This window comes from Pristiophorus japonicus, chromosome 11, assembly GCF_044704955.1.
Source record: "Pristiophorus japonicus isolate sPriJap1 chromosome 11, sPriJap1.hap1, whole genome shotgun sequence".
Lineage (NCBI taxonomy): Eukaryota > Metazoa > Chordata > Chondrichthyes > Pristiophoridae > Pristiophorus > Pristiophorus japonicus.
The window spans coordinates 214799588-214812912 of record NC_091987.1 but is presented as its reverse complement, the minus strand read 5'-3'; the positions used below and the strand labels follow the sequence as shown (position 1 = coordinate 214812912).

At 45.9% G+C, this 13325-nt stretch overlaps 1 protein-coding gene across 4 annotated transcripts in view; it reads left to right on the top strand.

The window, feature by feature from the left end:
* The window catches only part of LOC139276476 (coatomer subunit delta), a 50161-nt gene extending 41453 nt beyond the window's left edge, over positions 1–8708 (top strand). For 2 of the 4 annotated variants that reach the window (XM_070894533.1, XM_070894535.1), the window contains 6 exons: positions 859–1024; positions 3404–3551; positions 4335–4443; positions 5787–5991; positions 7326–7373; positions 8045–8708. In XM_070894533.1, coding sequence (XP_070750634.1) covers positions 859–1024; positions 3404–3551; positions 4335–4443; positions 5787–5991; positions 7326–7373; positions 8045–8134 — 766 coding nt within the window. In that variant the 3' untranslated portion in view covers positions 8135–8708. The remainder of the gene's footprint in view (positions 1–858; positions 1025–3403; positions 3552–4334; positions 4444–5786; positions 5992–7325; positions 7374–8044) is intronic. The other 2 variants (XM_070894536.1, XM_070894537.1) reach the window with 1 other exon arrangement.
* The last annotated feature ends 4617 nt before the right edge of the window (positions 8709–13325 follow it).

Here is a 13325-nt window from a genome sequence, read left to right as displayed (position 1 = left end):
GTCGGTTCAAACTCAAACTTGGCACGTAATCCAGGCTGGCACGTAGGTGCTGCATTGTCAGAGGGGCCATCTTTCAGATGACCTATTAAAACCTGCCTTCTCAGGTGAATGTAAACGTTTCCATCCGTATTATTCAAAGAGCAAATGTTCTCTGTGCCCTGTGAACATTCCTCCTCTAACCAAAATTGCTAAAATGAATTACTTGGTCTTCTCATTTCCTGGTTATGGGATCTTGCTGTGTGATTGTCTATGCAACAATAATTGCACTTCAGAAGTGATGCATGGGTTGTGAAGAGTTTTGGGATATGATGAGATGCTATATGAATGCAAGTTCTCTGTATCTTCAATGCTACCAACTAATATTTTACACTGGAGTTTAGAAGGATGAGAGGGGATCTCATAGAAACTTCCAAGATTCTGACGGGACTGGACAGGTTAGATGCGGGAAGAATGTTCCCGATGTTGGGGAAGTCCAGAACCAGGGGACACAGTCTTAGGATAAGGGGTAGGCCATTTAGGACTGAGATGAGGAGAAACTTCTTCACTGAGAGTTGTTAACCTGTGGGATTCCCTACCGCAGAGTGTTGTTGATGCAGGTCATTGGATATATTCAAGAGGGAGTTAGATGTGGCCCTTACGGCTAAAGGGATCAAAGGGTATGAAGAGAAAGCAGGAAAGGGGTACTGAGGTGAATGATCAGCCATGATCTTATTGAATGGTGGTGCAGGCTCGAAGGGCCGAATGGCCTACTCCTGCACCTATTTTCTATGTTTCTATGTTTATAGTAATAATCCGGCTTCTTATCATTGCAATATGAATCCTTCAGGACTGATGTGCCTTCTCTTGTAACTTTTACAGCGTACATCTGAAGATTGAAGAGAAGATATCACTGATATGTGGTCGGGATGGTGGCTTGCAAAACATGGAGGTACACGGCATGATCATGCTGCGGGTTAGCGATGAAAAGCAGGGGAGAATTCGTCTTCAAGTGGAGAACGATGACAAAAAGGGAGTTCAGCTACAGGTAAAGGCAATGACCTATTCATGTGGATGAGTCTTGTTTCAATCATTTGTGGTTGTTGGGGTGGTACCTTTTTTTTTTATATAAACCCCTCAGTATTTTTCTCTGTGTTGTCAACCTGCTCCTCCCGATCCCTCCCCTCCTCTCCCCGGCTGCTGCTTGTGAAAATGTTAACTCCTTGCTGAGGTATGGCTCTACAGGCACCAGTCAGCTCCAGTGCCTTGTGAGCCTTGATTGTGAGTGTTGGCAAGCCATTGAACCATCGAGAGCAGCACAGCCGAGGCAGATCCTGTCCTTGCTTGACTTCTCTACAGGCACCTATACAGACAGTGGTCACTGGATAGCGAATCAGGAGGGGAAATACAGCCTGATTTTGCTCTTGGCTTTGAGTCCAATTGCAGTGCACCATTCTCGGCTAACATCCCTCTTAGCGCCCTAGATTTTGGATCGAACCTGGTGCTGTCCCAATCGGTGTGGCTGTGTCACCCAGTAACCCTGATCGGGGCTGTCCGTAAGTATGGGTGCGTCACCCAGTAACCTGATCGGGGCTGTCCATAAGTATGGGTGCGTCACCCAGTAACCTGATCGGGGCTGTCCGTAAGTATGGGTGCGTCACCCAGTAACCTGATCGGGGCTGTCCGTAAGTATGGGTGCGTCACCCAGTAACTTGATCGGGGCTGTACCTAAGTATGGGTGCGTCACCCAGTAACTTGATCGGGGCTGTACGTAAGTATGGGTGCATCACCCAGTAACCTGATCGGGGCTGTACGTAAGCATGGGTGCGTCACCCAGTAACTTGATCGGGGCTGTACCTAAGTATGGGTGCGTCACCCAGTAACTTGATCGGGGCTGTACCTAAGTATGGGTGCGTCACCCAGTAACCTGATCGGGGCTGTCCGTAAGTATGGGTGCGTCACCCAGTAACCTGATCGGGGCTGTCCGTAAGTATGGGTGCGTCACCCAGTAACTTGATCGGGGCTGTACCTAAGTATGGGTGCGTCACCCAGTAACTTGATCGGGGCTGTACGTAAGTATGGGTGCGTCACCCAGTAACCTGATCGGGGCTGTATGTAAGCATGGGTGCGTCACCCAGTAACCTGATCGGAGCTGTCCGTAAGTATGGGTGTGTCACCCAGTAACCTGATCGGGGCTGTACCTAAGTATGGGTGCATCACCCAGTAACCTGAACGGGGCTGTCCGTAAGTATGGGTGCGTCACCCAGTAACCTGATCGGGGCTGTCCGTAAGTATGGGTGCGTCACCCAGTAACCTGATCGGGCTGTCCGTAAGTATGGGTGCGTCACCCAGTAACCTGATCGGGACTGTCCATAAGTATGGGTGCATTACTCATTGTAACCCTGATCGGGACTGTCCCAGTCAGTATGGCTATGACGCACCCATACTTACGGACAGCCTGATCAGGTTACTGGGTGACGCACCCATGCTTACTATAACCCTGTTGTAATCAGAAGGAGAACACATCAGTTCCTCAACAGGAATCCTATGGCAGTATTAAAAAATTCACTAATGTTTGTTCATTTTGTAAGATTTTGTTTGATTATTGTGCTCTTAAAATTGCAAGAAAATCAAAGTGGTCTGGAGCCCAGCAACTGTTCAAATCCCACTGGCAGTCACGTTTTTTCTTTTTTATGGTTGTGATTTGCTTCAGGGACATTGCGGGATTTTGTTCTCCTGAAGATGGTGCATGCAGTTTCTGTCTGCAATAACGAGCCCTCTCGGAAGCGGCCTTATATGGAGGTGTGTGAGGGATTTAACGGGGTTTAAAAGCTGAACCCTAAATTTGTCTGTTGCTTTAGTGTCTCGGCAAGAGGACACACTGTTAATGTGTGTGGGTTGAAGAGTAATGACCAGAAACATTTCTTTACACAGAGGGTGATGAGCAGTTGGACTGGGTTGCCAAGCAGGGTGGTTGAGAGCAAGACAGGGGAGACTTACTTCAAAAATGGGTTCTCTAATGGTGGGGATAGTGTTGTAGGCAGGATGCAATTAAATGGACTATGGGTTTTTTCCCAATCTTAACTTGAGATCGTGTAAAGCCTGTGTTTCGTGCTTTTGGAACATGAGAAAATGGGATCAGTTAACTTGGTGCAGGACATTGCTTAGACCCATGACTTTCTTGGGCCGTATGGTTCCAATACCACCCTACTTAACTCATTCAATTTGCTAAGCCTTGGTCGAGCTACCCCATCCCTGGTTTCCAGATTGTCTTTTGATTTTTTTTTAAAATTTGAAACAGTAGAAAAATCTAACTGGGAAGCTGAAAAAATAAATGCACCGCCAGCTTTTAGGAACTCAGAACTGGAATTGAGATAACACCGCCATTTAGTTGCGGGCTTAACCTTTGTTGTGCCTTTGTCTCCAGACTCATCCAAATGTGGATAAGAAGCTTTTCACTACAGACTCTGTGATTGGCCTAAAGAACCCCGAGAAATCCTTCCCACTGAATAACGATGTCGGAGTCCTGAAGTGGAGGTTGCAAACTAATGATGATGCCTTTATTCCCCTCACCAGTAAGTTATTAAATCTGGACTGGCGATTAACACTTTGCATGATGAGAGAAAATGTGCCAAGTATTTCCAGAAATGATCATTTACTTAGTCCAAGTATTGGAACGGTTGCAGCATGCAGTGTGTTGTATTTTGATAATTGCCTCTTGGAACATCCCTGATTTCCATCGCTCCACTGTTGTTGGCTGTGCTATCAGCTCTGGAATTCCCTCCATAGATCTCTCTCCTCCTTTAAAGATGCTCCTTTAAAAACTACCTATTTGACCAAGCTTTTGCTCACCTGTCCTAATACCTCCTTATGTGGCTCGGTGTCAAAGTCCTGTGAAGCGCTTTGGGACGCTTTGCTACATGCCGGCACTATATGTGCCATAATCATTAATGAGCAGACCAGTGTGTTAGTATCAAGTGATTTCTGCGCTCAGGATTTAGTCCACGCAGTGAGTTCCTGATTACTGACTAGTGGTCACAGGAATAACGCTGTGTGTTCTGTGAAGGTGATACAAGCTCTACTCATTTTCTGTAAAATGCTGTGAATGTTTAGTAATGAATGTTATTGAGCAGTGTTGATTCTTCACTTCTGTGACAGAACTGAATGGCAGAACAGGCTTGGACATTCTAAGAGTCGGCACGGGCACGCTGGGCCGAATGTCCCCGTTCTGTGCTGTAAGATTCTCCATGGGGCTGAAAGGCCTACTCCCGTCTCTGTCCCTGAGAAAGTCACGATTCAAAGTTAAGTGATAGCTGTCGTCTTCAGGGTGTTTTGATTACTTTCTCTTTCTGACTTAGTTAACTGCTGGCCTTCGGAGAGTGCCACTGGTTGCGACGTAAATATTGAGTACGAGCTGCAGGAGACCAGTCTGGAACTAAACGACGTGGTCATCTCCATTCCCGTTCCGTAAGTTTCTTTGCAGCATGAAGTGTTTATTTTTCTCAGTTTTACCACTCAGCCCCTCCTACTGATGAGGCAGCTTTCCACATCTCAGCCTAGCCAATGAGAGTTGGCTGTCCAAAGGAACTATCACAGCTGACTAATGTGATAAATACAGCGTGGTGCTTTTTAACCTTTGAACCAGTCAGATGGACCCCAGTTGTCCTTTCTGGTCCTTGTACACTCGTGTACCTCCCCATTTTAAAAACGGGATATGCTCAGCAGGTCAGGCATTATCTGTGGAGAGAGAAACAGTTAACGTTTCAGGTCGGTGACCTTTCACCATTGACCTGAAACGTTAACACTTTCTCTCTCCACAGAAACTCCCTGACCTGCTGAACATTTCCAGCATTTTCTGTTTTTATTTCAGCTTTCCAACATTTGCAGTATTTTGCTTTCGTACCTCTGTATTTAAATAGTTTAAAAAATGTTATATTGACGTTAATGTTACAGTAATAAAGCTATTAAAGAAGCAAAATACTGTGAATGCTGGAATCGGAAATAAAAGTGGAAAATGCTGGAAATCTCAGCAGGTCAGGCAGCATCTGTGGAGATAAAAACAATTAACGTTTCAGGTCGATGACCCTTCGACAGAACTGGCGTGTGTTCGAAAAGAACATATTCTTAAGGAGAACTCAAAGGGGGAGGGGAAGGAAGAATAAAAGGGAAGGTCTGTGATAGGGTGGAAGGCAGGAGAGATTAGAGAGACAAAAGGGATGATGGGCCGAATTGAAATGGTAATGACAGAAGTTAGAAAAAGGTTAGTCTAGATCGGGTGTGAATGGCAGAATAATGACCAGCTGCCATTGGAGACAAAGAGAAGGAAAACATAAGATCGAGAGGGAGGGGGCAGGGAGCCAAAAATGGGCAGGGGTTATGGTCTGAAATTGTTGAACTCGATGTTGAGTGCGGAAGGCTGTAAAGTGCCTAAACGAAAGATGAGGTGCTGTTCCTCGAGCTTGCGTTGAGCTTCATTGGTACAGTGTTCGAAGGCCGAGGATGGAGATGTGGGAGTGGAGTCGGGAATTAAAGTGATAAGTGACCGGAAGCTCGGGGTCGCACTTACGGGCTGAATGGAGGTGCTCCGTAAAGCGGTCACCCAATGTGTGTTTGGTCTCCCCTGACATCCAACTAAGTGCACCAGTGTAGTGCGATTTATTTTAGTGGCACAATATGTGAGCTATAAACTTTAATTTAAAAAAAAAAATCTGCTGGCCAAGAAATTTGGAATTGCTCGAGGGAGGAGGAATTCTGTAAATGAATGTTTGCCAGACCCCACTATACTGACCGTCCTCTTCCATTTTACCTAGGGCTGGTGTTGGCGCCCCATTAATTGGTGAACTCGATGGCGAGTATCGCCACGACAGCCGGAAAAACATTCTTGAGTGGTGCCTGCCAGTCATCGATGCCAAAAACAAATCTGGCAGCCTGGAGTTCAGTATAGCTGGACAGCCCAACGATTTCTTCCCCGTCAACGTGTCCTTTGTGTCCAAAAGGAACTACTGCAATATACAGGTACGCACTCTCATCCAGTGAACTCTGCGATGGTCTGCTCCAGTTTCTTCAGGTGTGTTTTGCTTGACCCCGAGTTGAGCTTCCGAGCGCACATCCGCACCATCACCAAGCCTGCCTCCTTCCGCCTCCATAACATCGTCTGACTCTGCCCCTGCCCCTTTCTGCTGCTGAAACCCTCATCTGTGCCTTTGTCATCTCTAGACTTGACTATTCCAATGCTCTCCTGGCTGGCCTCCCATCTTCCACCCCCCGTAAACTTGAGCTCATCCAAAACTCTGCTGCACATACCCTAACTTGTACCAAGTCCCATTCATCTATTGCCCTATGCTCGCTGACCTTCATTGGCTCCTCTTCCTGCAACACCTCACTTTTAAAATTCTCACCCCTCTTTTCAAATCCCTCCACAATCATGCCCCTCCCTATCTTGGTAACTTCCTCCAGCCCTATAATCCGCCAAGATCTCTGTGCTCCCCCTTGAGCACCCTGATTTTAATCGCTCCACCAAGGCCCTAAGCTCCGGAGCTCCTTTCCTAATCCTCTCTGCTTCTCTACCTCTCCTCCTCCTTTAAGAGGCTCCTTTAAAACCTGACTCTTTGACCAACCTTTTGTTTATCTGTCCGAATAACATCTTATGTGGCTTGGTGTCAAATTATGTTTCATAACGCTCCTGTGAAATGCCATGGGATGTTTTATTACTTTAAAGGTGATGTATAAATGCAAGCTGTTGTTGTGCAGGACTTCCATTGCATCTAATGTGTGATTGAGATGCGACTGGCTGATGCAAGCCTTGTGTTTAGTGGGGAAGATGTTGGCCCTTTCAAAAAATGTTCGGTGTAAATCGGGCAGCTTTCTCAATTCCAATCGTGCATGTTTTCATGAAGTACAAAATGTATAGTCAGCTGTGGCTCAGTTGATCGCATCCTCACCTCTGAGTCAGAAGTTTGTGGGTTCAAGTGCAGTACTGAGGGAGCGCCACACTGGCGGAGGGGCAGTACTGAGGGAGCGCCACACTGTCGGAGGGGCAGTACTGAGGGAGTGCTGCACTGTCGGAGGGGCAGTACTGAGGGAGCACCACACTGTCGGAGGGGCAGTACTGAGGGAGTGCTGCACTGTCGGAGGGGCAGTACTGAGGGAGCGCCACACTGTTGGAGGGGCAGTACTGAGGGAGTGCTGCACTGTCGGAGGGGCAGTACTGAGGGAGCGCCACACTGTCGGAGGGGCGGAACTGAGGGAGTGCCGCACTGTCAGAGGGGCAGTACTGAGGGAGCGCTGCACTGTCAGAGGTGCCGTCTTCAGGATGAGACATTAAACCAAGGCCCTGTCTGCCCCCTCAGGTGGACGTACAAGATCCATTGGCACTATTTGAAGAGCAGGACTCCCTGGTATTTATCCCTCAACTAACATCACTAAAACAGATTACATGGTCACTATCACATTGCTGTTTGTGGGAGCTTGCTGTGCGCAAATTGGTATTTCCTACATTACAACAGTGGCTGCACGTCAAAAAAGTACTTCATTGGCTGTAAAGTGCTTTGGGATGTTCAGTAGTCGTGAAAAGCGCTTTATAAATGCAAGTCTTTTCTTTATAAATCGATACAGGTTTTTTTTTTTAAAAGCACGTGGGAGCATTAAGGCGAACTCTGGGCTAATTCATTCAATAACGTCCCAAGACTAAACGTTAAAACCAAATATTGAGTGTTACTGTCGGTGAGTTTAAGGCCGATTCTGGAGGTCCCATGGATATAGATTACTTGAACATTCACCCCCCCCCCCCAAAGAAAAATCAGTTAGGGAATATTAAAGTTGGCTACTGTACCCATTGGGGATCATGACCCCCTTCCCATGTGTGAACAGATTTAGAGTCTAGCACGGTCCCCTTTGCCACCTACATGTACAGCCCGTTGACTGTCGCTGCCTAGACGCACACGTTGGAGGCCAGCTACAGGGGTGAAGTAATGAGAGGGAAGCTTGTTGCCCGCGCGACTAACCGCCACTTTTCAGAAGAAAGTTGGGGGAAAAAAATAAAAACATTTCTCTCCCTCTTTATCTGCAGGTGAGCGGGATCAGTCACGTTGACAGCAGCAGTCCCGTGAGGTATTCTCTTGAAACTATGTTTTTGGTCGACAAATACGAGATACTGTAAATCCAACGCACAAGGGCTACCCAGAAAACGCGAGAACCGACGTTGCCCAGCTGCATACAAGAACGAAGACCATAAACTTCAACAAATCAAATGGCACTGTGTTTGTGTATGTGAGAAGATTCAGACTGCCTGGGGCACCCGTGCGGCTTATTATCTGTCGTCCAAACCTGCCGACTATTCTCAGATCTGAAAAAGGAGTTTGATATTAATATTTTAATTAACCAACACTTGTCTTTGTTTTGGAAGGGGGGGGGTGGGAGGGGGTGACATTTGGTAGCACCTACAGTGTCATGTACATCAACCACAGCACCTGTTGTTCCCTATCGTATCGCCTCGTTGGCTGTAATTATCATTTTAGCCCATTTGTTGAGTTAGTTTCCAACGTGAAGTGACAATTTTTTTTCTTTCTTTTTTTTCCTTTTTCTCTTTGATTTGGATGAAAGATGATCGGAGCAGAAATTTTTGTAACCCTGTAAAATGTATGAGGGAATATGACAACATTCCAGTGTAAAAAGATTTAAAAAAAAAGTGTAATCTTTAAAATGATTAAAAGTATATTGTAAAACCCTGAAAAGGCAATGTTGCTTTGTGTTCCCTGCTGTTGCTAGAGGTGGTTGCCAAGCTGGTCACGCACCTGTGGAGTTGGGCCCTCTTAATGGGCAAAACCGTGGGCAGGCTTTGGCACTCACAGGTAGAGTGCCTCCGTGGGGTAAGGGGGAGGTGGAATTTAAACATTAGAGTGTGACTGTCTGCTTGCTCTGTTAAACACCCACGGATCACATTCTCTGGATTAGAAACCCTGTCGGTTTTGCAACTGAAACTTAAACGTAACTGCGTGAGTCATTGTTCATGTAAGCATTCCAAAGTTTGCCGGGTGGGGGATATTCCCCTTCTCCTCTTCCCCCTCCCCCCCCCCCCCCCCCCCTCACAAATGCACCACTAATTTCCTGCCTTCAACGTTTGGTTTTCGCTTATCTGTTCGTTATCACATTGCTGTTTGTTGGAGCTTGCTGTGCGCAAATTGGCTGCCGCGTTTCCCGCATTATAACAGTGACTACACTCCAAAAGTACTTCATTGGCTGTAAAGCGCTTTGGGACATCCGGTGGTCATGAAAGGTGCTATATAAATGCAAGTCTTTCTTTTTTGGGCTCTCGTATTTCTCCTCCAATACAAGGAAAGGACTGTTGTCTTACTTGCAGCTTAAATTACAAAGCATGTGTACATGTTTTCACATGTCACAGGCTGTGATTCGGGTCCATAATTGATTTGCCAGCTTTTTATCATAGAATACTACAGCACAGGTGCTGACCATTCGGCCCATCGAGTCTGCGCCAGCTCTTACAAACAGCAATCCAATTATTCTCACTTTTCCCTTTCCCCATCTCCCTACAATTTTTTTTTCTCCAAGTATTTATCCAATATTCTTTTGAAGGCTACTATTAAACGTGTTTCCAGTACCCTATCAGGCAGTGCATTACAAATCCTAACCACTTATTGCATTAAAAAGTTTTTCCTCATGTCGCCTCTGGTTCTGTTGCGTAAAAAAACGTTTTCCCTCATGTCGCCTTTGGTTCTTTGTCCAATCACCTTAAATCTTTGCCCTCTGACCATTGACCCTTCAGACATTGGGAACAGTTCCTCTCTATCTAAATCCTTCATGATTTTAAACACCTTCGTCAAATCTCTTCGACTGCTCTGCTCCAAGGAGATTTTGGGGTTTGTTAGGTCGGGGTTTTGCTAGTTTTCCAGGCTGCCTTATCTGAATAGAAGCTACAGCAGCAAGCATGAGTGGAAGAACAAGGGATTAAAGCTGTTGGTGAGTCTATGACTCTTCGGGAAGTTCTGAAAGCAGAAGAAGGAGTAGTTAATCGTTCTGATGAAAGATCAGCGACCTGAAGCGTTTACTCTGTTTCACTTTACACAGTTGCTGCCGGGCCTGCTTGGTGTTGTCAGCATTTTCTCTTTTTTATTTCGAGGGGTAGTTGAGCCTGAGCTAGCGACCAGGCTGGCCTGTACACGCAACGACAGGTACTGTGGGTTGCAGGAGAGAAGTGGCGGCTGTTCACCAGGCTTGGAGGTCAACGGTAGAAATCCGTGATCAACGGTCTCGACAAAGGGATTTGTACTCGAGGGAAGCAGGATTTATGATTGAGCCACTTCCTACTTGTGCTGATTTTCCATGTTTCTCACCTCCCATGCTATTCTATCCATACCCCTTCTGGACCCTATGTTTGTTTCTATACTTAACATCATCACTTTTGTCATATTTAATCACTCCTGCCCTTCACCCTATCACAGACCTTGCCCTTCCAATCAGCCTCCCTCACCCAGCCTTTGTCCCTGGCTTTGTCCTTGTTTAAAAGATATTTATCTCTAACTGCTTCCAGTTCTGATGAAAAAGTCATTGGCTTGGAATGTCAAATCTTTTTTTAATTTGTTCATGGGATGTGAACGTCACTGGCCAGGCTAGGATTTATGCCCATCCCACAATTGTCTTCGAGAAGGTAGTGATGAGCCACTGCCTTGAACCGCTGCAGACTGGTGTGAATGGAGTCCACAGTGTTTTTCAGCAGGGAGCAATGTTCCAACTATTTTTTTTTTTGTGTGCACTGCCCCTTTAAGGAGCTGCTCGGCCCATTCACAGTTTCGCGCATGCATGAAATTTAACATTACAAAAGCCGGTCCCGGGCTGCGCAGGACCAGCGGACAGCCGTGCAGCTTAGAGGGAACGTTGGTGGGGAGTTGCAGGATTTTGACCCAGCGACGATGAAGGATCAGCGATATATTTCCAGGTCAGGATGCTGTGTGCGATTGTGTTCCCATGCGCCTGCTGCCCTTGTCCTTCATGGTGATAGAGGTGTCTCTACAGCTGCTGTCAGACCTGCTGAGCATTAACTCTCATTTTCTTATTGTCATTTCAATAAAAAAAAACTGGTATAAAATGAATTTTTGCAAATAAAACTTATTCTTTCACCTGAGTACTACTGTCTTATCTCTCGCCATTTACAGCACAGAAACAGGCCATTGATAAGAACATAAGAAATAGGAGCAGGAATCGTCCATTTGGCCCCTCGAGCCTGCTCCACCATTCAATAAGATCATGGCCAACCCTCTACCTCAACTCCACTTGCCCGCACTATTCCCGTAATATCCAAAAATCTATCGATCTAAGTCTTGAATATGCTCAACAACTGAGCCTCCACAGTCCTTTGGGGTAGAGTATTCCAAATATTCACCACCCTCTGGCCCAAATGTTCTATACTGGTGTTTAAGCTCCACATGAGCCTCATCCCACCCTTCATCTCAGCCCTATCGGCATATCCTTTCCATTCCTTTCTCCCTCCTGGGACTATTGCCACTGAAACAGTGCTCAGGAGAAAATTAAGAGGTTTTAAAAAATTATGGAGGGGTTCAATAGGGTGAATAGGGAAAGGCTATTTCATCTGGGTCAGAAGTTGGTGATGTAAAATAGTCACTGACTGGAGCAAGGGGTTGGGAGAATTTCCTTGCACAGCGCGATTAGAGAATGGAATGCTTTGCCGTAAGAAGAATTGCATCTTTTAAGGGAACTGTAGATAAGATATTTGAAGCAGAGCCAGAGATTGCTCCGGCAGGGAGCCAGTACAGATACGATGGGCCATAAACTCGGAGAAAGATTTGCCGCTGCCTACAGTGTAAATTCAGAATGTTTGAGAAGCTGGCTTGAATTTCACACACCATTCCCTCCTTACTGTAGGTGAGCTATCGTGTATTTTATGTCTTCACTAGCTTGCAGTAGGATGCCGCCTGGCGAAGGTGCAGAGGAGACTAACCAGAATTCTCCCAGAGTGGAGAGACTGGAGAAGCTGGGATTGTTCTCCTTGGAGCAGCGAAGGTTAAAGGATGATTTGATAGAGCTGTTCAAAATTATGAAGTATTTTGATAAGAGTAAACCAGGAGAAGCTGTCTCCAGTGGCAGGAGGGTCAGTAACCAGAGGACACAGATTTAAGATAATCGGCAACAGAACAGAGGGGGAAATGAGGAGAAATGTTTTTACGCAGTGGATTATGATCTGGCCTGAAAAGGTGTGGTGGAAGCAGATTCAGTAATAACTTTCAAAAGGGAGAAATTACTTTATACTTGAAAAGGAAATTTGCTGGTCTATGGGGAAAGAGCATGAACGTGGGAATAATTTTAAAGAGCCGGCACAGTCTCAATGGGCCAAATGGTCTCCTTTTCTACTTTATGATTCCCGTGGTTGTCTTTCCCTTTGATCTATTTTTAGGTGGGTCTATAATTTTTAACAGTTCTGACTAGGGATCCACACCTGAAACATCGGCCCAGAATTTGGGGTCAGCAGCGAAGTGATAGCGATTGGATGACACCAAATTGGGGCAATAGTCAATACTGAGGGGGACTGCAACAAGTTACAGGAGGACATTAATAAACTTGCAGGATGGGCATATAATTGGCAAATGAAGCTTTAACACTGATAAATGCGAGGTGTTACAGTTTAGTAGGAAGAATAGGAAAGTCACTTAGGGAGGGTGTGAGTCTAGGTAGGGTAGAGGAACAAAAGGATCTCAGAGTACAAATCATTAAAAGTTGCAACACAGGTTAGCAAGGCCAAAGCACACGGGTTTAGTTCTAGAGGTATAGAATTGAAAAGTAGGGAAGTTAATGCTAAACCTGTATCGAACCTTGGTTAGACCACGTGGAGTACTGCATACAGTTCTGGTCGCCATATCATAAAAAGTATATAGAGTTACAAGAGAGGGTGCAGAGAAGATTTACAAGGATGATACCAGAAATGCAGGGGGGATCAACAGGCTGGGTCTTGTTTCTCTTGAAAAAAGGTTGAGAGGTGACCTAATAGAGGTCTTTAAAATGATGAAAGGTTTTGATAGAGTGGATGCAGAGAGAATGTTTCCACTTGTGGGGAAGAGCATAACTAGAGGCCATCAATATAAGATAGTCACTAAGAAATCCAATAGGAAATTCAGAAGAAACTTCTTCACCCAAAGAGTGGTGAGAATGTGGAACTCGCTGCCACAGGGAGGGGTTGAAGCGAATAGTATCGATGCATTTAAGGGGAGGCTAGACATGCATATGAGGGAGAAGGGAATAGAGGGTTATACTGATAGACTTAGATGAGGAAAGCCAGGAGGAAGCACGAGTGGAGCATAAACATCGTCATGGACTGGTTGGGC